Source organism: Coturnix japonica, chromosome 2, assembly GCF_001577835.2.
Source record: "Coturnix japonica isolate 7356 chromosome 2, Coturnix japonica 2.1, whole genome shotgun sequence".
NCBI lineage: Eukaryota > Metazoa > Chordata > Aves > Galliformes > Phasianidae > Coturnix > Coturnix japonica.
The window spans coordinates 78,770,254-78,790,683 of record NC_029517.1 but is presented as its reverse complement, the minus strand read 5'-3'; the positions used below and the strand labels follow the sequence as shown (position 1 = coordinate 78,790,683).

The window sequence follows — 20,430 nt, the reverse complement described above, 5'->3', positions numbered from 1 at the left end:
AATACCAAAAGCTGCCCTGCCCCTGGTGTTAGCTCTGGTAGCGTAATCCCCGCAGCTGCCTACACACAACATATAGGGCTGTTAAAGAAACTGCCTGCTGAGCTTCCCTGCAACTTTCCCTTAGAGCTGGGTGGGGCCTTGCTCAGCACTGCCCCAAGTCCTTCTCTCCTCCAGCTCATTCTGTCCAGCATTTCTACCTTGCAGGTCTTTACTCCTCTCAGTTATGCATCAGCAGTGGCTGAAGCATGTTATGTTTTTAATATGTGGGGAGATCAGCAGCTCTGCTAATGCTGCAGCTGTTGGCAGTGCTTTCAAGCCCTCCCTGTTCCAGGGCTTTGGCTGGCAGGCTCCTGGCAGGCCGGGCTGCTCTGTCTCCTCATGTCACTGGCACTACCAGGCTGCTTTCAGCTCTTCCAGGCCTCCACCGCCTGAGTCATGACTCAAATGGAAGGCAGCCAGGGCCATATCCCGCCTTCAGGCATCCCCCGTTTTAAGCAGTTTTCTGCTCAAATGGATGGCTTCTGAGACTCCTGTTTTGGGAGATCCAGCAGGTGTGGTAACAGAAGTCTGCTGATCTGGGGAAAAGGTGCTACTTGCTGGTGCTACTCAGTCAGCATTTAAGCTGGACATGAGAGAGGCCTTTTTTTCTTTTTGAGGCATTATTTGCTAGTAGAAGAGAATGCAGATCTAAGCTCTCTCCTAGTTTTATTTCACTTCCTCAAGGAATGAAAAGGAATGGCACCATTCATGCTGTGTGCGCAAGCTGCATGACCACTGATGTAAAACTGCTGATGTTTGCATCTTCAGTTTTACACAATAGCCACATTTACTAAAATGCTCTTTAAAATGCCTGATTGAAAGTCAGAAAACCACAGTACCCCCCATCAGAAGCAGTTTATCACATCTGTAAATCCAATTTAAATCTAGTTTTAATAGGAGTGTGAGACAATAAAGAACAGCATAACAGCAGTCAAAGGAGCTTCTAGTTGACAATGGGTACCACGTAAACTTCAAAATAACAAAATGAGGATAAAAGTTTTAAATTAAACAGTTCTGTCAATGAGTAACAGATACACTTAAGATTGCATGCTTATGCTCTTCTGTTCAGTTGCCTCCTGGGAGGAGTGCAGTGACTTGAGACTGCAATTTACAGGATTTTCTGTAGGATGGAGTTGGCAACTTCCAGGGATTCATCTTTCACCAAGACAATATCATAAGAGTCCATGTATTTTTCCAAGAGTTCATCTACCTAATTGCGGAAGAGACAGAGAAAAGACCACTTAGTTTTAGAATATAAATATACTTACGTCCTTAAAACAATGTCATCTTTTTCCATCAAATTCAGAGAATAAATAAGCCATGCAAATTATATGTCACTCCCACATAGGGGAATTCCACAGGATGACAAAGAAGGAGAAAGGTGACATTAATTGTGTTTCCAAAGTGGGGGGGAAGAGTCACGGACAAAACTTGTTATTTGGAAGATTACAGTTTTGCTCAATTATCAATCCAGTATTAGAAGGTGGGATCTGGGAGGAACTAGAAGTAAGAAATCCATGAAACATGTTGGTATTTCCAAATGCTTTGATATTTAATGATTATAATTAACATGTTGCTAGTTCACAAGTATTTCATTCCAAGTTTCAAGGATCTGAGGCTACTTACTTTATCATTGAGATAGCCAATCTTAAGAATGTGCTCAACATTTGCCACTCCATCTGCCATACTCAAGTCTCCTTGGGAATCACCCAGCAGTATGATATTACTGTTGTCTTTCAGTTGTTTAAAGTACTCTGTGTTCTTCAAGGCACCATCATGTTTGTTGTAAACATGAATCAGTTCTCCTTTAAATCCTTTCAAGATTCCCTGTTAAGAAAATACAAGTAATTTCTAGCACTATATAGACAAAATATAATATAGAATGAAGTAGATATTAATCTGTAAATACAAATACAATTTGACTAACTATTGTATCTCTAATTATGAGCAAGGTGAATAACAGTTAAATAACTGAGTGACTGTAATTGTTAAGACTAGAGAGGCAGTGATCTTCCCTGCCTGGAGGAGGAGTATTGGTGTACTGGGCTGAGTAAAAGGTTGTCTTTATGGGAAATGAATTACAGCAGGGCAGATGGCTACATCTGAGGGATTAAAATGTTCATCTCGTAGTATATATAAACAGCCACTAAATCCCACAAGCAATCACATATACCTACATTTTCATCAAAATCCATGAAATTGGAAACAACTTTGACATTAGAATGGTAGACTCCAGCCTGGTGGATAACTTCCTCAAGAATGTCTCCAATCCCAGCAGAAAAGATGAACACAGGAATATTATGTTCACTGAGCTTATCAAAGAAGTTCTCGTATCCTTCCCTGCAACACAGGATGTAAATCTAAGCCAAATCTCAATTTAAAAAAAAGGCAAGAAACATCAGAATTTTCTGAAAACATTTACATCATCTTTGGAAAAGAAAATTAATCTTCAGTGAGCGTTTCTCTTCATCTCCTCCTTTGCCTCAACTCTTCAGATCAGTAGGAACTACCAGCTCTAGTCTGACAATGTTCTTGTCACTCTTTTCTGAAAGGTTTTTAGTTTTCAATACCCACATTGTAAATAGGTACAGTATTCCAGGAACAAGATATTATTTGCACATGCTTCTCTGCACTGACGCTGAATGTCTTTATTATCATGAAAGGTTTGGAGGAAATTTTAGCCTGTGAATGAAGATTCAATCTACACATACTTCAGCCTCTCTGAAAGGATATGAAGAGTTCTCTACATTCCAAGAATAAGATGTCACTTTCTCAGGAATATTTTCCCCCCATAAAAACACACAGTAAGAACATGCAGAAATGGTTTCAAAAGAGAATTATTCAAATCAAAAGAAACTTACTTCAGCATAACATCAGATTCTCTCACAACTTCTGCAAACTTATCCTTTTGTAAGCCTTGTTCAATGAGTAGTGCATGAGATTTATTGTACCTAGAACATAAGAAAAATAAGTCAGGCAACTCACCTGTCATTACCAAAAGCATCCTGTGTTTTTGATTTTTGTTACCTCATATTAACAGCAAAACAAAAACAGTAGCGTAACAATCAGGAGATTAATTAAGTTAATGCGTTACAGCTAATTACTACCATTAATTTCATTTTAAAAAACTTACTTATTTTTAAATCGAATCTATTATTAAGTCTAATTTTAACACAATAAGAATACAGGAGATTTCTCTTACCATTCTACCATATATGGATATTTTTCTTCAATAGTGAGGGCTGGGTCAATTTCAATAGCATAGTATGTTTCTTTCAGCTGCAATAACTGAAGGAAAATAAAACACAGATGTTTAATGTATCTTTATAAAATAGTACTTGGTATTTAGTCTAATCATTCCAAACTTCTTAAATTCTAAATACGTTATTTAAATAAAATGGAATCTTAAATACTTTTTGTACACGTAAAAAGTCAGATTGCAGATCTATCTACTCAGAAAAAACTGGATGCTAAACTAAACTATATGCTGCTATCAAGAACAGAAGTATTTCTATTCACTTCTGTTAGTGACTGGATGCTTTACAGGGAGCCAGAGAGATCTCAGAGCTTCAAGTATTAAAGTATCCTGTTTCATAATGCTGGCCCAGTACAGCCAGGGATAAAACCAGTTGTCTGTACAACAAACAAGCAGCTGGTATGTTTTTTTCATTTACCTTTTTCCGGCATTCCTCTGTGATGAGCTTAGAGTTATCAATGATGTCTGGAGAGGTGGAAAAAGAAGTGTTAAACAAGACATAACGTTTCATTCACTTCACTATACAATGCTGTGAATGGCACAGAAGACAATGTTTGACAACATACCATCATGTTTCCTCAGAGCTTTTCTTGCCATCAACCAATAAGAGGCACATTTATCTTCACAAGCATGATATTACTATCTTCCTCTCATATTAGAAGGTCAATGACAAGCCTCTTACTTCTTGAGATTTAAGTGTTTCTGAAATAATTATCAGGCAACCTACGTTTTAAGATCCCTACTTCATTATTAAATTATTGTCATTTGTTCTAGATGGCTACAGCACAAAAATGTCAAGAATTCCAAGGAGTTTACTATTTGATTCTTGCAGGTGTCAGGACTATTATGGGCTTTTCAACAACAGAAGTCAACCCTACCATATCTAGTCACTAACTTCTTGTAGCTCAGATCTTCTTTTGTAATAGTGAATGACAACTGAATTTAATTCACATGGATAGTAATATATATGTATACAACACACAGACTCTCACTTACACACAGACTCTCTTACTTTACTAGGATGTGCAGCCTCAGTAACAAGTCAATATAAAAATCTCACGTGTTTAGAAATAATAATAGACAGAAAATTAAATTCTAAGAAAAACTGAAAGGAGTGAATGAACCAATCCATATTAAAAAAAAAAAAAAAGTACTCACTATGACAAGTTGGACATCTTTTTCCATTGTAGGAAAATCTACTTAATGTCATATCAAAATCTGTAATAATCTATTTAAGGAAAGAAAAAGCAAAACTGTCTTACAACACAGAGGGACAAAATAAAGAATGGATAGAAATTCTGTTGCAGTTGAGTAGCATATTTTTCACAGAAACCTGTTTTACTATAAGATAAGCCACAATATGCCATAATTTTTTTCTAAGAAAACTGTTATTCTAAATTCCTTTGATTGGAGTACATCCTGAAAATACTAAGCTTGCATATTTATATCATTTACTTGACTACCGTCTGGCTGAATTACAGTTGGATCAAGGCCTGTTAAAAGAGTTAACAGATGTCAAGTTTTGGAGATTACCTGAAGGCTGATTTGTTATATATAGATCAGACTATTTTTGGCACGCAGCAACAATCATATGATTACTTTCATTCTGAACTAGTTACACCTTTTACTATTTTTACCTGAAGTTTAGCAGCTCCTCCTTTGATGAGGCCACAAATAATCTCTTCTACTCTCCCCGGGTCCTTAATGTGGACTGTCTTCTTCTGAAATTCTGGCATCTGTGAAGAGTAAGAACAAAGACAGAAATATACCTGCTGGGGAGCAAGCAATACCTGTTGTCCATCTGTCTGGAAGCTCTGCTGTTTCACATGACACCATTTCATACACAGGACAGGAAGGAAAGTTAAAAATGACAAGAAATAGAAAACTTTTTGCAAGCATTCATTTATGTCTGCGTACAGTTTTTGGTCGTCTCTTTAGCTATTACAAACACATGCATTTGTAATAGAAAAGATCCTCCCGTGTGAGGGAAAAGGAGCTGAAAGTATTGTTCAATATTATCTACCATCCACTTTGCAAACTATTACAGCTACATCATTCTCAGCAGGCATTTGTCTGACCCATTCCACACAAGCTCTACTGACAGACCTGTTATTTTTCCCAAGACAGTATTCTACTGCTCAACTATCTTTACGTTCAGAAAAGTTAGCTTAATCTTTATCAAACACTTCTTCCTCTAATTTCAGCTAATTCAGCTTGGAGTAAAGTATTCTTTTTCACACGTTCTTACTCGAGTAATTCTTCCCTCTTTGTGAACTAAAGAAACCTGGTTGCTTCAATTTTCTTTTACAAGGCACATTTTTCCACATCTCTTACAGTTCTTGATTTTGTCCTGGCCCATTTGTTTGAATCATAACATTCTTCAACACACCCGTATCTCAGTTACCATCTTTCTGCCCTGAAATGGCCTCAACTGAAAGGCTACATTGACCTTTCACATAATACCTTCGCTTATACATTTGATATATTTTGTTAGAAATAATATGGTAATATTGACTCAAATACAGTTGGTAATTGCCAAATACTCTTCTCTAATTACGCTTAGCTAGAAACAAGTAGTTGCACCAAGTGTAAATTCTACATTTAGTTGCGCTAGATTGCATTGCTTCCTCCACACCAATGCTCCCATTTGTCAAACATGACAAATAATTTAATAGCCAATTTCTGGCTGATGTCCACAAAGAAGGTAATGAAAACAGAAAATGGAGACCCTTCTAAAAGTCTAATTTTGAGTCTCTGATAATTTTTTAGGTTTTCTACCCACCCAAAAAGTCTTGTATATACCAGAGTACCTTGCCAACAATTCTCAAGTCGTGGCAGGGTACCTGCTACCTTTATAAGCCTCATAAAAAAAAGAAACCCGCATTTCTTTTATTCAGTTTGGAAGATGTAGGGTTTTTCTGTTTTTCTGCAGATGTGAGAAATATAAAGAAAAAGTCTTTGCCATAGCATACGTGATACATTCTAACCCGCGGTAGTTGTCCTTTTCTGTGCAGCTGCAGTGCCCTGTTAATTTCATTAACACAGCAAATTAAAAAAAAAAAGGTACATCTGGATTAATTTCCAGCCGTCAACTGCATCCCAGATTGGGATTCACCAAGAAAGCCAATAAGTATGAAGTACCTTTGTGAAAGATACCTATTAAAGAATTCCCTCATCTTATGAGAGATGTATCTGTAAAGCATTTACAGATATTATTTCACTGTTATACGTAGATGTACATAAAGTGATCTAGCTGCATAAACCAAAACGCTGACAACCTGCAACCCTTTAGAGGTGTATTCCAGTATTTCTTTTGTATTTCACATTGTGCTGGTAAACCAAACCTTACGAGTTACTCGGTGGTATATAGCAATTGTTTCTCTACAATGAAAGACAATGCAATTTGACTGTTTTATAAACCTTTCACTGTGAATTGACTAATCCAATTCCTTTGACTTTTGGGAAGCATATTATATGTATACTTTTAGATCTGGAATGCAAAAGTTAAACAAAGTGAAATCTAAATGTTCTTTTTTTTTGTTTGTTTGGTTTTTTTGTTTTTTTTTTTTTTGTAAGAAGTAGTTCAAATATTATTGGGCTTACTTAGCTACTAAGCAACAGGCTTCATAATGTACCTGATCTAAACAGAGTAGTTGTTGGTGGAGATGAAGAAATCACAAGGAGAGACTGCATGAGGAAAGCTAGACTGCTTGCAAGTGCTTTACTAGCAGAGGCCTTTTGTAAGTTTTTGAAACACCACCCTTAGTAAAGAATTCGGCAGATTATGTTAAGAGATTGCTTAAGATTTTGAGTATGATGAAAGTTTCCAGCTTTGATGTTGTAAAGTTTTACTCTCAAGGTCACTTTTTTTGGTTATTTCTAATGCATTTTTCATTTCTATAAAAGAACTGAAGTCAGGTGAAGAGTAGTATCTTAATTTAGAGGGAAAAAAGGTCTTTTGCAATGAGCACAACCCATGAAATTTCACTACCACTGGTATGCTCACTGTCAAACCCAAGTTTTCACTATCCAATCTGATAAAACTCAATGCCCCATACAAGTACAGTATGACGAAAGAGCTACTGTCTTGATGGCTACTTGCTTGTGTTCACATTTGCAACTGAACTTTTAAGAACAATTATTTTACTTGGGCTTTATCATATTAGATATAAATGGAACTACTTAATAAGCAATCACCATTTTTCTAACAAACTGTCTTCTCCTGTGTCTCACACTTCTGCTCAGTCTTACTGTTGCTTTTTTATTCTGTATTTACCATTCTTCATAGTTGAAACAGACAAACGGATTCAAATTGGATGGAACTGGTAACACAGATAAAAGAACAAAGTGTGAAATAATGCTAATTAGAGAAGTGTAAGTAATGTGATAGAAGTTGTGTTTCTACAGATTGCTCAATAAAGCTCTAGTATTCAACTCAACATGTGCAGAAGGCCCATAATTCTGATGCACCAGTTGACAGGAAAGAACGTATATATTTAAAGGAAGCATATAAGCAGGGGGGAAATCAGTTTTCTATACAGGTAGGTAGTGATAAGACAAGGGGTAATGGTTTTAAACTAAAAGAGGGGATATTTGGATTCGATGTCAGGGGAAAGTTTTTCCCTGAGAGGGTGGTAAGGTTCTGGAATAGGCTGCCCAGAGAGGCTGTGGATGCTAATACCTGGAGGTGCTCAAGGCCAGGTTGGATGGGGCCCTGGGCCATCTGATCTAGAACCTGATACAGTGGCTGGCAAGCCTGCCTGTGGCAGGGGAGTTAGAACTAGATTGCCTTGGAGATACCTTCCAACCCAAGCCATCCTGTGATTCTATATGGAGAAACATTCAAATAAAAATACTCCAGGGCACCTAGCAAAGATAAGAATCCTTTTAGGAGCAAGGAGCTTCTATGTACAAGACTAAAACTATGTAAGCACAGGAAAAGAAATTCATATTTCATCATGATACCTGAGTGACCTTCTTTATTCTGTCATTTTATAAAGGTGTGAGAAGAGTTTTATTTTCTAGCACATCAGTACATTATTGAAATAGCTCATAGAGACCGGTAGCTTTTGGAAGCCTATGTTAAAAGTTGATAACTCCCAAAGGTAATTTGTGGCTGGCATATATGCTGGCCACAAGCATATTTAAGTTTCTAGTCTTAAATGTTTTTAAGGAGCTTTCAAAGAGAAGCAACAAGGATAAAAATGAAGATGATTATTTTAAGGCTTAGCTTTATTTGATTTATGAAAAGGATAAAAAGATGGGATTATTTTTGATAGCAAGTAACTGAACTAAGGATGTAGGAAATTCTTTTGTAGTGAACAATGTTATATTCATACCTTGACGAATGAACAATATTGGATTCACGCAGGTGTGGAAATCCCCGTCCTACAAACCACAGAATGGTCATTTACAACAATGCCAGTTCTGAGCATAACATATCTATTTAGTACATGAGACATACATCTATGTAGCTGGGTTAAATTAACAGGAAAGGTACATACTGTGAAGACCATTTTGAACTTTATTATTTTTTTTAGTTTCCTATATATAATTGTTCTGCAAGTGTGCAGAGTTGCTTTCATGTTGTATTTGAGTGCTGCTTATATATATCATCAGTACTTGAGACTGTATATCTAAGCATATGCAGCTCAGACTATTGAACAAGAGCTGGTGATAATCACTAATATGGTACCCTTGTGTACACATATTCTGGAGTTAAGAATATACTGAACTTCTGAATCCCCCCTGCTGCCCAGTAAGGTAAAAATATTTCCTGTGATTAAAAAGAAATGAAAAAAAAAAAAGTCAATTAAAGTAGTAACTAATAAAAATACACCTATGTGAAGGACAGCTGTGGAACCTTAGGTAGCTTTACTATCTGTAATTTTTGTTGGGGAAGAATGAGATGATGAATGACTTGTTATCCTAAGCACATAGAGAGGTGGCTTATTTCACAACAAAATATAGATAAATAGAAGGAAATATTACCTTGTAACAACTAAAAATATAAGAGATCATCAGCATGAGTCTGCTAAGCAGTGCTTCAGACAAGGACATATAAAAATACTTTGCCTGAGTTTTTTCCAAATACCCCTGTAAGAATACACGACTTGGCAGACACAAAGTTTTCTCTTTTTTTTACAAAGACTGAACTAGTATGGATGCATCACAAAAAGCATTGCTACGAAAACACCGAGCATCACAGGTGGGTAAAATATTAAGGAGACTTTTCTACAATTCTCAACAATGGAGTGAGTACTTTAGATGACCACAATGTCACTGAAGTGATAAGAAAATGAATAAGAACTAGCATGACACTACTGATAGTTTGTGATTTTCAAGTATTATGTGATTTTGCTCCGACAGCCTGGAAGGAAACTTGTGCTAGACTAAGCTCCAAACCAATTAACTTATGATACAGAGAACAGGCAAGAATGGGCTTGCAACAAGAGGGATCCATTAACATTATTTGTGAACAAGAAAAATGCAAGTTAAAATGAAAAAATAGTTAAGGCTTGATTATTTGTTAATTGTCTAGCCTGTGCTAATTTCTAGGTAAAATGCTATAAATGATGTTTATTTTGGGAACTGCAAATGCCCAATTCCAAGGTCTATGACTAGCTATCACATATACTTACTTGTGGACGGATACCAAAAAAGGCAGGGTATGATATAAGTGATAGCTGCGAGAACTGATACCCTGGCAAGTTACAGAATATTGGATCTTGGTGTTCTTGGTGGCAGAAAGTGCGTTAGGTGAAATTATAAAGAAAAAAGGCACATCCTTTAATTGATAAATATATCCTATTTTCCATTTTCTTTCCATTTTTTTTTAAATTTCCATTTTTATTTTCCATTTCCCTTTTGACGATATTACATAGCTCTATTTTTATCTGCTTACACTAAAAACAAAGTTTAGGAAAAAAAAAGTTTAAAAAGCAAGCTAGCATCATGTAACTTCTGCTATTTGCAATACTTGAAATGCAAGAAGCCACACTGTGGCTGGAACAAAAGCTACAATAAGGGATGTGTGTGTATGTTTTCCTCTGTCTGTATGTGCTCATACAGCGCTTCAGTGTGCTCAAATACAGATCACTGCCTTTATTTCAGACAACTTGACTTTCGATCTTGGAGCACAACAATTTTCTCTCAGCAGCCCCAGCTGTCTTTTAGACAGGAGCACCAAAAGTTACAGCAGGAGAGTGGGGTCTCACTGATCACTCCACTGTGTGCAGCTAGGCAAGAGAACGGCACTAGTGATTATGGAGTCCACTACCATGAGCTGAACTCAGGACAGTATTTTTCAATTCCTGATGACCCAAATCAAAAACATACTGCAGCTCATGTTCATTACATGTAAACTCAAATACGGTGAGAAATTACCCATAAATATTAACAATTAAGTTTTGCTATTGGTAGTTTTGTCAAGAAATAGCCTTAGGACAACTTTTACAGAGTAAATAGGTAAACGTTAGTATGGAAATGGTTAGTATGGAAACAGCAGAACACTGAATATCTTCACAGTTGCATTAAAATATCTTGCAGAACTAGAGTTCCCCTGGCTATGTGAAATAACTGTGTGGCTTGACTACCTAAGCTATTTTAAGAAGCAGAGTATGATGCACACTAAATATGTATTTTTTCCTGCTTTATTTTGCTTATTTACATCTTTTCTTCCACTTAGTGTGGTGGATTCTGATATTTAGTTTGATTAAAAAAAACAAAATAAAAAAACACAAAACATAAAAATCTGAAAGGAGTGTTTACAGAAAACATGACAACAGTGTTTTCTCTTGTGCTTTTAAAGGAGAGTACCTGTGCGTTGAGCTTAGGGCACTCCTGATTCTTCTGTCCTTGATTTTGTCCTACTGCAACTGCATAGGTGGAAAGCAGAGTCCAGAGATGCAGGGCTTGCATACAGGCTGCCAACAAAAATCAACCAAATCCTTTTAAGAATTGGTCTGCTATATTACGTAATGTTTGCTATTCCTGCTGTATAGAAATAAAAGCAGACATGCAAGGTACACAGCCAGACCACCCTGAATATACCCACGCTTAAGACTACTCTGATACATATTTACAAGTAGAAGAATGCAAATTGAGTTACCCTTTTCAATAAAAAACTGGTAAATATATTTATTCCTTCAGTGCTCTTGTCATTTCTAAGCTAACAAATATATATTTTAGAAATACAGTTTCTCATGGTAAACAATCATACACAATGCCTCATCTCTTAAATCAGGCTTAAAAATGCAAGCACAAGACATTTGGTCCTGTTGACAAGCTGTGCACACTTACCGGAGGGTTTTGCAGGAGCAGCTGCAGAAGCAAAAGAAAATTCCTCTTGCTTGGGAAACACTAATATAGCAGCGCAAGGTGCAGTTGAGGGCGTTTCCAAATACAGCCTGACTAATCCCCGTGCAAAACCCCAGGGTCCTGTGACGCACGTCAGCACTGCACAGCAGTTTGTTATGCTCAGCAGTGCAGCCTGACGGCATACAGATGATCAGCTGGTGCACCAACAACAAAACCTTTGACCTTCACTGAATGAACAGCTTTCATGGATGCAGTAGGCAAATTTGGACTGCTCCAAAGGAGGAAAGCAGCAAATGGATCACTTAAGTGATCCCTCTGCTTTGACTTTAAGTAAGCAGGCAATACTGAAACAGGAAATCAAGGAGGTTTGTTTGTCAGGGCTTCTGAGTGGCACGCTGACTCGACATACTTGCAGAAGGTAGTCATTGGGCTTACTGCCAGATCAAAGAGTGTAACTAGGTGATAAGGAGGATGTATTTTATTTTTAAGAGGAGGAAGGAGGCATTTTCTAACCATCCATGCTCCCACTTGAATGTGTCACATGAAGGTAACTCCACAGCTGTAGCAACAACAAGCTTCCCTATGCTATATTCTAATTCATGTTCAACCTTAGGTTTGTGATAACAATTTCAGACTAACTACAAACACAGCAAACATAACACATGACCAGGATTCTAGAAATATCTTTAGCTAAGAAAATTTCCTTTTAAGGAATATGTGCTGCTGTTTTTCTGTATGAAACAAATGAAAAACTAAATCGATCAGAGGATGTTTTCTGAATGGTACAGTGGATCCATAGAAGCTTTGTGCCCGCGTTCCAACTGTAGGCCAGTATGCAGTCTGTCAGGTTTCCCCAGACTGTGACCTACAGAGAGTGCCTCCATTTTATCAGCTGTACACTGTAGTTTGATCCAGTGAACCAGCGAAAACTTCAGCTGATACTGAACACTGAATTGGCATTTTAAATGTACAAATACGGTATTAGCAAAAGTTAGAAAATGATGCAAAATTTCTGTAAGCATTAATACAGCCAACACCTAATTCTGAGAAAAACATCTACACTATCTCTAATAACAGCATGCTTTCACTTTAGTGAAAATACAGTACATGAAACTTCTTATAGACAAAATAAAGGAAATGGTATTTACAGCCCCAGGAAATCTTTGCATGGTGTGCTTTACACAACTGACTACCAGAGAACAAGTGGCTACTACTGACTTTGTTCCGCTACTGCCAAGTTGAGACACTTGCTGTTTGGCATTTAACTCCTGCTAAGAGGTGAAGTAGAATTACTGTTTCTTTTACAAAGAGAGGGAAACAACATCCAGAGTGGTATGTCTACTTTCACAATGCCGAAGGTCATTTAAATGTATTTTGAGAGCCAGAAATGGAAGAGGTATTGCCATTTCAACAGATAGCTTCTATTTTAACCTTCTTTCTTTGGCTGAAGGCCAAAGGACCATGTAACTCAACTGCAGAATACTGTAAGCAGAAAAAGACTGAAAACAAAAAAGAGCAAAGCTTGAAACATTGGGTGATTTGTTGGCAATACAAGACTATGAAAAGGTTCTACTTTCATCTGGTGGTGTGTTAAATGAACTTGGTTTGTAGAGATTCAGGATGCTTTCAAAGTACTGAAAGTTTCTAGTCTAAAGCAAAGACAGACTAGTTCTGTGAGTTTTACCTCTGCCCTACGTTCAACTTATTTCCTTGGGAAAAGAAATGAACAGGGCACAGATAAGCTATGTAAGCAAATCAGCTGACCTTTAAGTAAAAAGCTGAATACTTCAACTAAACTCAAATCAGTTTGGAGAGATCAAGAAAGAAGTCATGTTAAGGTCTTTTCTGTTCTTTAGAATTTACTACAGAAAACAGAGCTCATTGAATGCTTCTACAGGATAAACTTGAGCTTTTCATGAGCTTACTACCTTTCAGCCTTGATTAGCGAGCCTACTACAACTGAACTGAATATACCTACACATAAAATTTCCCAATTTTAAGGAAACCCTTGCAGAATCACTGTTATACGTTAAGGAATTTTCTTCCAATTTTTGCTTTTGTAATAAGACCTGCCAATATGTATATTGCAAATTAGGAAACAGGGAAAAACTGAACCTCAGCACTCAAACATTCAAACAGAGCAGAAAAACATACCCAAAAAAGAGGAAAAAATAAAAGTAATTCAAACATGATTTTTCCTCATGCCCTATTAAGTTGAGTTGATGAGCATCATACTGCTGCCAGCAATTGCTTTATGTATTTGTAAATAACAACCATATGGATAAGTGTTCAGCTTAATGAAATTGGGCTAAATAAAGCTTTGGAAGGACGTCTTGCAGGAATCATAGGTAAACTAACTTTTCTGGTAGAGGTTTTACTGTAAAAAATGCTAGCCATACTTATAGTTGGTATGATGCAATACAAAGCACAGTATGTATATGAATGCATGTGTATGTATTACAGAGTTAACTTGCAAGGAATGTAGATATGTAAGAGATTGTTTAAACAGAAACAGCATGAATAGCACTTGGTAGAAAAAAAAAAGCTCAGAAATGGATTTCATTCTGGACTGGTAAGGACAAAATGAGGGCAAGAATCCTGCCTTCAGAACAAAAAACCCTCAATGTAGAGACTTTTAAGATTCAGCAGTACCATCGGAGATGAGAGTGTGAGATTGTGTTTTGGCTTCTCAACTATCATGTTTCAAAAATGGTAAAAATAATGCACACACAGAACAGATTTTAGAGGTCAGTAATGTATCCGAGGACGTGTTTAGCAGCCTTATTCAAAACAGATTTTCCAGAACTCATCCAAAACCAATCCTTCTTTATGACACAAGAGGTCATCTACAGATTGGCCATTTATGATTGAACTATAAAAAGTTATTAGTGCTGTTCTACTCCAGACACATGTGCAATCAAATGTATGATGGATAGCTAAACTTGCAGCTGAAAGATCAAATGCAATACAGGACTCCCTACCTTAACTGGGAATACTGGAAAAAGGCTTACACGTGAGGCTGTTGGTAGAACTAATCCCTCTACAAAATATCTAGTCAAACAGTATCCAATCCTAAGTACTGACAGTACGTAGACACAGCCGTATATTTATAAATCCTTAGTTAGCTATTAGATGTGCAGAAGCTCAGCTTGCATAATTATATAACTTTAATGAGATGTACTTTTACTTTCCAAACACTACATTTGCATGTATACTTTTTATTATGAAATATCCTGTATTATGTCTATGGGTACATACAATAAAAGAATTTAAAAACAAGTGCTTGCCTTCCTAGAAGCTTCCCGTGTAATGCTGTCTAGAATGGAGCTTGCATTAAACCCAAGGCCTGGACTGAAACAGTTGCTGTTGATTCTCCTCTTATCTGCTTGCAAGAAGAAGAAGAAAAAAAAAAAGCTTAGATTCACCAAGCCTAAGAATTCTGTATCTAGATCAAATAAACTCTGACCCTTGAATGGCAGAGTTGCAGGACCCAGTCTGAAAGCCAAGTCAGCAGGACAAAGTTTAACCCATAATATATTACCAGACACTAAAATTCTCACGAAAGATTGCTGTGTTAATATAATACCGCAGTTAAAGTTACATGCTGAGACTAATTAATTTTTTAACTGCTATGGTCTCTTACAGTACAGACCTTCACTTAAACATCTCAAAAAATAATAATAAAAAAAATAATTCACTGACTTCTAGACATGAATTGCAGCTGCCAGACACTCATGTTAAGAGTAATAGACAGTAGGATGACCAGAAGAGTAACACATTGTTTTGCCATCTGTGTCCCAGTGCCTTGTGGGTGTTTCTGGCTATCTGATCCATTCAAAAATACAACAGGACGTCTTTTATTTCTTTACCTCTGGATTTGCTCTGTGGAAGGGATACAGGACATGTTCAAAACACTTTGTATCAATGCTACTGCTTCTGTGTTACTACTATACAACGTACTACATTACTACCGCTAATGTACTGATGTACTAAACCCTAGGAAACAACTAACTGTTAATATCTGCTAAGTGTAAAAATACAGTCTGACAACTATTAAGTTTCCACCAAAGAGCAAGAACTTGGAAAGAACGAGGTTAATAGTACATTTCAGTGGTACTCATTCTGTCTGAGCATCATAGTGGAGAACCACAAACTCATGTAGAAAACAAAAGCTCCAATAAATCTGGATTATTTCACCAATCCAATTTACAGAGCAGGCAATTAGTTCCTAGTATAAGAGGGTAAAAGGAAACTATAGCTAATAAGTAAGGAAAAATTAGAAAGAATAAGTTAAATCAAGAACCTTTCTTGGCAGCGAAATGTCATGGTTTTAGCTGGAGCAGAATTGATTTCTTTTTTCTTCATAGTGTCTGCTAGGATGTTACGTTTTGACTTTAGGAGAAAAACAGTGTTGATGACATTCCCATGTTGCAGTTGTTGCTACACGGTGCTGCATGGAGCCCAAGACACTTCAGTTCCTCAGCTTCTGGTACTGTCCTGCCAGTGAGGGGTATGGAGGGCACAGAAGGCTGAGGGGAGGGGGACAGAACCAGGACAGCTGACCTGAACTGGCCAAGGGGATATTCCCTACTAATATTCCATATCATATGACATAATGTAAGGAAACTGCAGAATGGAGTGGAGTTGGCTGTGGGTTGGGGAACAGGACACTGCTGCTGCTAGGGGATTGGCCAGGCACTGGTCAGAGGGTGGTAAGCAGTTGGGTTGTGCATTACTTTCTTTTTCCCCTGATTCTCTCCCCAGTCCTACTGCATAGAGGGGGACTGTATGACAGACTGTAATGTTTAACTACCTGCTGTCTTAAACCACAACCCAGAAGCATCATAAGTCTGAAATTCTGTATTTAGACACTTAGTGAATACTCAGTGTCCAAGTCTGGGTTATGCCCTACATAACTTAAAAACAAACAAACAAACAAACAAACAAAAAACTAGAATAATTCCACTCTAAGAACATTCTACTTAAAGACTGGCATATCTGAAAGCAGAAGCCACATTTCCGTCCACCACTGTGTATAATATACAGAGTTTACATAAGTATTATTCAACAGTTCCCTTGTATTTGTTGTTTGCATTTAGTTACTTGGTGCAATTCTGACTTTGCTGGCATTACTGAACAAAATGAATACAGTTATTTCAGGATTTAAACACAAGTGGTCTCACTTTTGACCTGTGAGTTGCAGCCTTAAGCACACGTCCACTTCTAGAATCACAGAATCGCAAGGTTGGAAAGGACCTACAAGATCATCTAATCTAACTGTCAATACTTTTTTAACATTCAAATACAAGAGTCTCAGTACCTTGGGCGGTCAGATTAGGAAAATGGACTTACAAGGAAGGATGTATGATTTTTTAAATGGTCAGAAACTTTGTCAGTGATAGAGGAGATCAGCACAACAGCCACAGATGCCAAATTAATGGCAGTATTAGACAAAGTGCTGCATGACTGACAAGGGACTAAGAAGCTGCCTGCAGCGACTGTGGTAAGTTCTTTGATGTTCGAAAGCAGCTGATCATTGCTGAGTACTTCTTGGTAAGAGAAAACAACTGCAACTTGTCAACACGACTGTCATATGAAGACCTCTACACCAGGATCTCACTGCAGACCAACTGCTGCACAGCAATTTGTCTGGAAGGAGCCCAGAGTAAAAGGCTGTCTTGATATCCAAAGTTTTATTCTTCATACCTATAACTACAGTATACTCAGCAAATTATTTTGCCCAGACTTGTCTGTCCTTATATCTCACTGCATGCTAGTTAGAAAAAGAGGGTGGGGAAAGTGGCTGTGAGCTATTTCTGCCTCTTGGCTGCAGTCAGCATGTGATGGGAACAGCCAAGTTTCGGTGCTGAGCGTTTAACAGGCAGCAGACATAGCTGCCGCTCCAGGAGACAGCAGTTCAGCTGTACATGTCTGATCTGGAGACAGCAGTGGCCAGGAAATGCCGGTTGTTGCTGGACAGGGCATATTAAATGACAAGTTATTTGTAAAGAGTGTTAATCCACATTCAGAGAGTCCCTCTGCAACTGATGGGAAGTGCACACCGCAGCCACCTGCTGTTCGGCACTGTCTACTGCAGCTGCACTTCCTACAAGCTCGAGAATTAAGCACCTTCTGACAACTGCACCAGCCCACAGCAATAAGGTCTATCAGGCTGTTCCTCTCTCAGGCTGTTTTTCCTTATAATCTCTAAAGGCTTACTCTTCACAGCCTTCAGCACACTGGAAAACAGTATGCTTGTATGCACGCATGGAGAAAGAGGAAAGGGGATTGACGTGTTGAAGATAATTAGCATGAATTACAACTAGGCAAGACAGAACAAAATAGGTAATTTGCCTATGAATGGTATTCATTCAAGTGCCAGTAACTGGTAAGAGGCAGACATTCACATTTCTTGAAGCAAAAGATTTGAAACATTTTCCAGACCTGCCCTGACAATTTAACACAAGTTGTGTCATTTTTACCTCAACAGGTACAATTATCATTGCTGGTAAATTTCCAGCAACACCCAGTAAGTCCCACGTGATACATGAGAGTGTCCATATTCCTTCCATTCCGCTTTTTGATTCCCATTTGCTGAGGCTCAAACTCATCTTTGCCTTGGTAGAGGAAAGAAACACTTGCCTGACAGGATTTCACATACTAGCAGTTTAGATTCCTGAAAGATAGTGTCATCAATATACTACATCTTATACACTCCTTCATTTCCTTCTCCACTTGGAGGTTGCTGACTAACAGCAGTCATTACCCTGGTCACTTATAAAACAAGAAGCCACTCTTGCCAGTGACTGGCAAGTAAAGGAAAATAATAATAAAGCCTTTGCACACAACCTTATGACAGTCATGCTCACAGAATACTTTCCGTTACTTCTTAAAGAAGGGAGATAAGTAACAGCTACCTCGTTTCTTACTGTTTTCACTTATTTCTCTCCAGGAAATCTTGAACCCTGCAAAACTCATAAAACCATTTCAGAAACTTCTCCAGAATACAAAACATTCAGGTAAAATTAACACTTACATGCATTTTCTCCCTTATTTGACAGACTGAAATCCTTGGCATGACATTTACATAATTTCCTTATGTTGAAGTAAGAGAAACATCCCAGCCTAATTATATATGTTCATGGAAAATACTCCTTGAAGAAGACTTGCAGCTGATGTACTAAAGAAATTAACAGAGGGAGATGACAATTTGACTGTCAGTTGAAACGACAGCTCTGGGAGCAAGCAGATCACATTGATATATAGTATCTCTATCATACTATACTAGTCATAGTATCACTAAAATATTTTCATACAAAAAAGCTGCCACCCTTGGATCAAGCTCTGCCTTTCTCTTGTAACTTGAAAGTTCTGAACAGCTGTGATCCTAAAAGCAGGACTGTCAGAACTATCTATTTAGGATCACAGATTCATGTAATTGAAAATGTTACCTGAGAGATTCATTTATTAGAAATCCATTTGTCATTGACACAATATATATATATATTTCAGTAGCAAAGGCAAAATCTTTACAACAAACCCAACAAAACACTATCTAGACTGCCAATCTCTGCTCTGTACGGGACCTCACAGAAACCAAAAGCAAAACATTCCACTCAGATCACTGAGCAATGTGATGGATGACTGCAAACACCACTGAAATACTTTATCCGGCAGCAGGTACGAGGGCTGTGATTAAGAACACCGGCTGGAATTCTTCTCTGGGCCCACAATATCAAACACAGCACTGAATGACTTCTACTGCTCAATGTCGTGTACCACAGCCAAGTGAGACGCCCCGCTCTGCATACACAGTTCTGACTGTTCTCAGCCAACTCTTCGTGTTTCCGTGTTTAACTCAATCAAAACACCTGAGCTTCTTGGCGAGGTCCCGCAGGGAATCAAAGAACAGCCAGCAGCCAGCACAAAAGGCCGTGCTGATTTCTGTTCAGCCCTTCAGCACGGTGACACCCATAGATAAACGCGAGGTGTGAAGGCTATGGGGGGCACCAGCATATCGCCTGCGCTACGTCCCTTTACACCTAACTTTACACCAGCGGTCATTTGAATAACAACACATCTACCAAAGCCAACACCGAGACGGCTCCATCTTTTTGCTTCCCAGTTTCACAGAGGGCCGAACACGCCCTTCAGGAGCTACCGAACCCGGCGCCCGCCCGAACCCGGCCGCTCCCACGTACCATCTCGATGATCTTCGTCTTCCTGCCCGTCTTCTTCTTCATGGTGAAGATGTACTGGGCCAGCACCACGCCGCCCACCAGGGCGCACACGCTGGCGCTGGCCACCGCCCCCATCTTGGCCACGGCCGCTCGGTCCATGACAGCACACAACATACAACACACAGCACACGGCACCCTCAGCCCGCCCGGCGGGCGCGCACTACGGGACTCCACGCGGGGCGCTGCGTGCGGGCGGAACCACGAGCGTGAAAGGGGGAGCCCGGGGACACCGCGTGCAGCGGGAACCCGCGACAGAGCACGGAAAGGTTCCGATGAGAGCTAAGAGAAGGGAGAGTGCCCAGCGGGAGCTGAGGAAGCTCCGGAGGAACGCAGCTGAACCTCCTCCTTCCCCGCTTACCTTCTATCCCCCCCCGCGGGCTGTAGTGGGAGAACCCGGCGCGCAGGCCACACTTCCGGCGGCGCCCTACTACGTTTCCCAGCACAACCGTGCCGCACGTTGTCACGGCAACGGCGCCCGAGGCGCTGCCGGCCTCCGCGTCCCGAGGGCGGCCACGGCGTGTGGCCGGGAGTCCCTGCGCTCCGTGCGGCCTCTCGCTCTGCTGCCGGTCTGGTAAG

General features: G+C 38.9%; 2 protein-coding genes across 14 annotated transcripts in view; one reads left to right on the top strand and one right to left on the bottom strand.

Moving 5' to 3' along the window:
- Positions 1-911: 911 nt before the first annotated feature.
- NT5C3A (5'-nucleotidase, cytosolic IIIA) lies at positions 912-20,252 on the bottom strand. 6 transcript variants are annotated; one of them, XM_015855035.2, is made up of 11 exons: positions 19,816-20,035; positions 14,902-14,996; positions 11,114-11,220; positions 4,933-5,031; positions 4,454-4,523; positions 3,714-3,760; positions 3,242-3,327; positions 2,901-2,990; positions 2,217-2,379; positions 1,666-1,866; positions 912-1,249 (listed from the first exon to the last, which is right to left on the bottom strand). In XM_015855035.2, exons 3-11 carry the CDS (start codon positions 11,213-11,215, stop codon positions 1,148-1,150), a joined length of 960 nt encoding a protein of 319 aa, XP_015710521.1. In that variant the 5' UTR covers positions 11,216-11,220; positions 14,902-14,996; positions 19,816-20,035; the 3' UTR covers positions 912-1,147. The 6 variants fall into 6 exon arrangements, with proteins under 6 accessions (XP_015710521.1, XP_015710522.1, XP_015710523.1 ...); XM_015855036.2 differs by lacking the exon at positions 14,902-14,996 and adding an exon at positions 8,635-8,683; XM_015855037.2 differs by lacking the exons at positions 14,902-14,996; positions 19,816-20,035 and adding exons at positions 8,635-8,683; positions 11,597-11,722.
- BBS9 (Bardet-Biedl syndrome 9) overlaps positions 20,234-20,430 on the top strand; it is a 255,445-nt gene continuing 255,248 nt past the window's right edge. For 2 of the 8 annotated variants that reach the window (XM_015855026.2, XM_032442562.1), the window contains exon 1: positions 20,239-20,425. The gene's annotated coding sequence lies outside the window, so the exon portion shown is untranslated. Of the gene's footprint in view, positions 20,426-20,430 lie in introns of all 8 variants that reach the window. The other 6 variants (XM_015855028.2, XM_015855027.2, XM_032442563.1 and 3 more) reach the window with 5 other exon arrangements.

What these genes read in the sequence shown, in the direction of transcription:
- NT5C3A (XM_015855032.2), bottom strand. Translation starts at nt 19,968, where the DNA reads ATGTTGTGTGCTGTCATGGACCGAGCGGCCGTGGCCAAGATGGGGGCG. An exon ending in AGACGAAGATCATCGAGATG is followed by an intron (nt 5,032 to 19,815) that starts GTACGTGGGAGC and finishes TACTCTTCACAG; the next exon opens with ATGCCAGAATTTCAGAAGAA. An exon ending in TATCCATATATGGTAGAATG is followed by an intron (nt 2,991 to 3,241) that starts GTAAGAGAAATC and finishes CTTATGTTCTAG; the next exon opens with GTACAATAAATCTCATGCAC.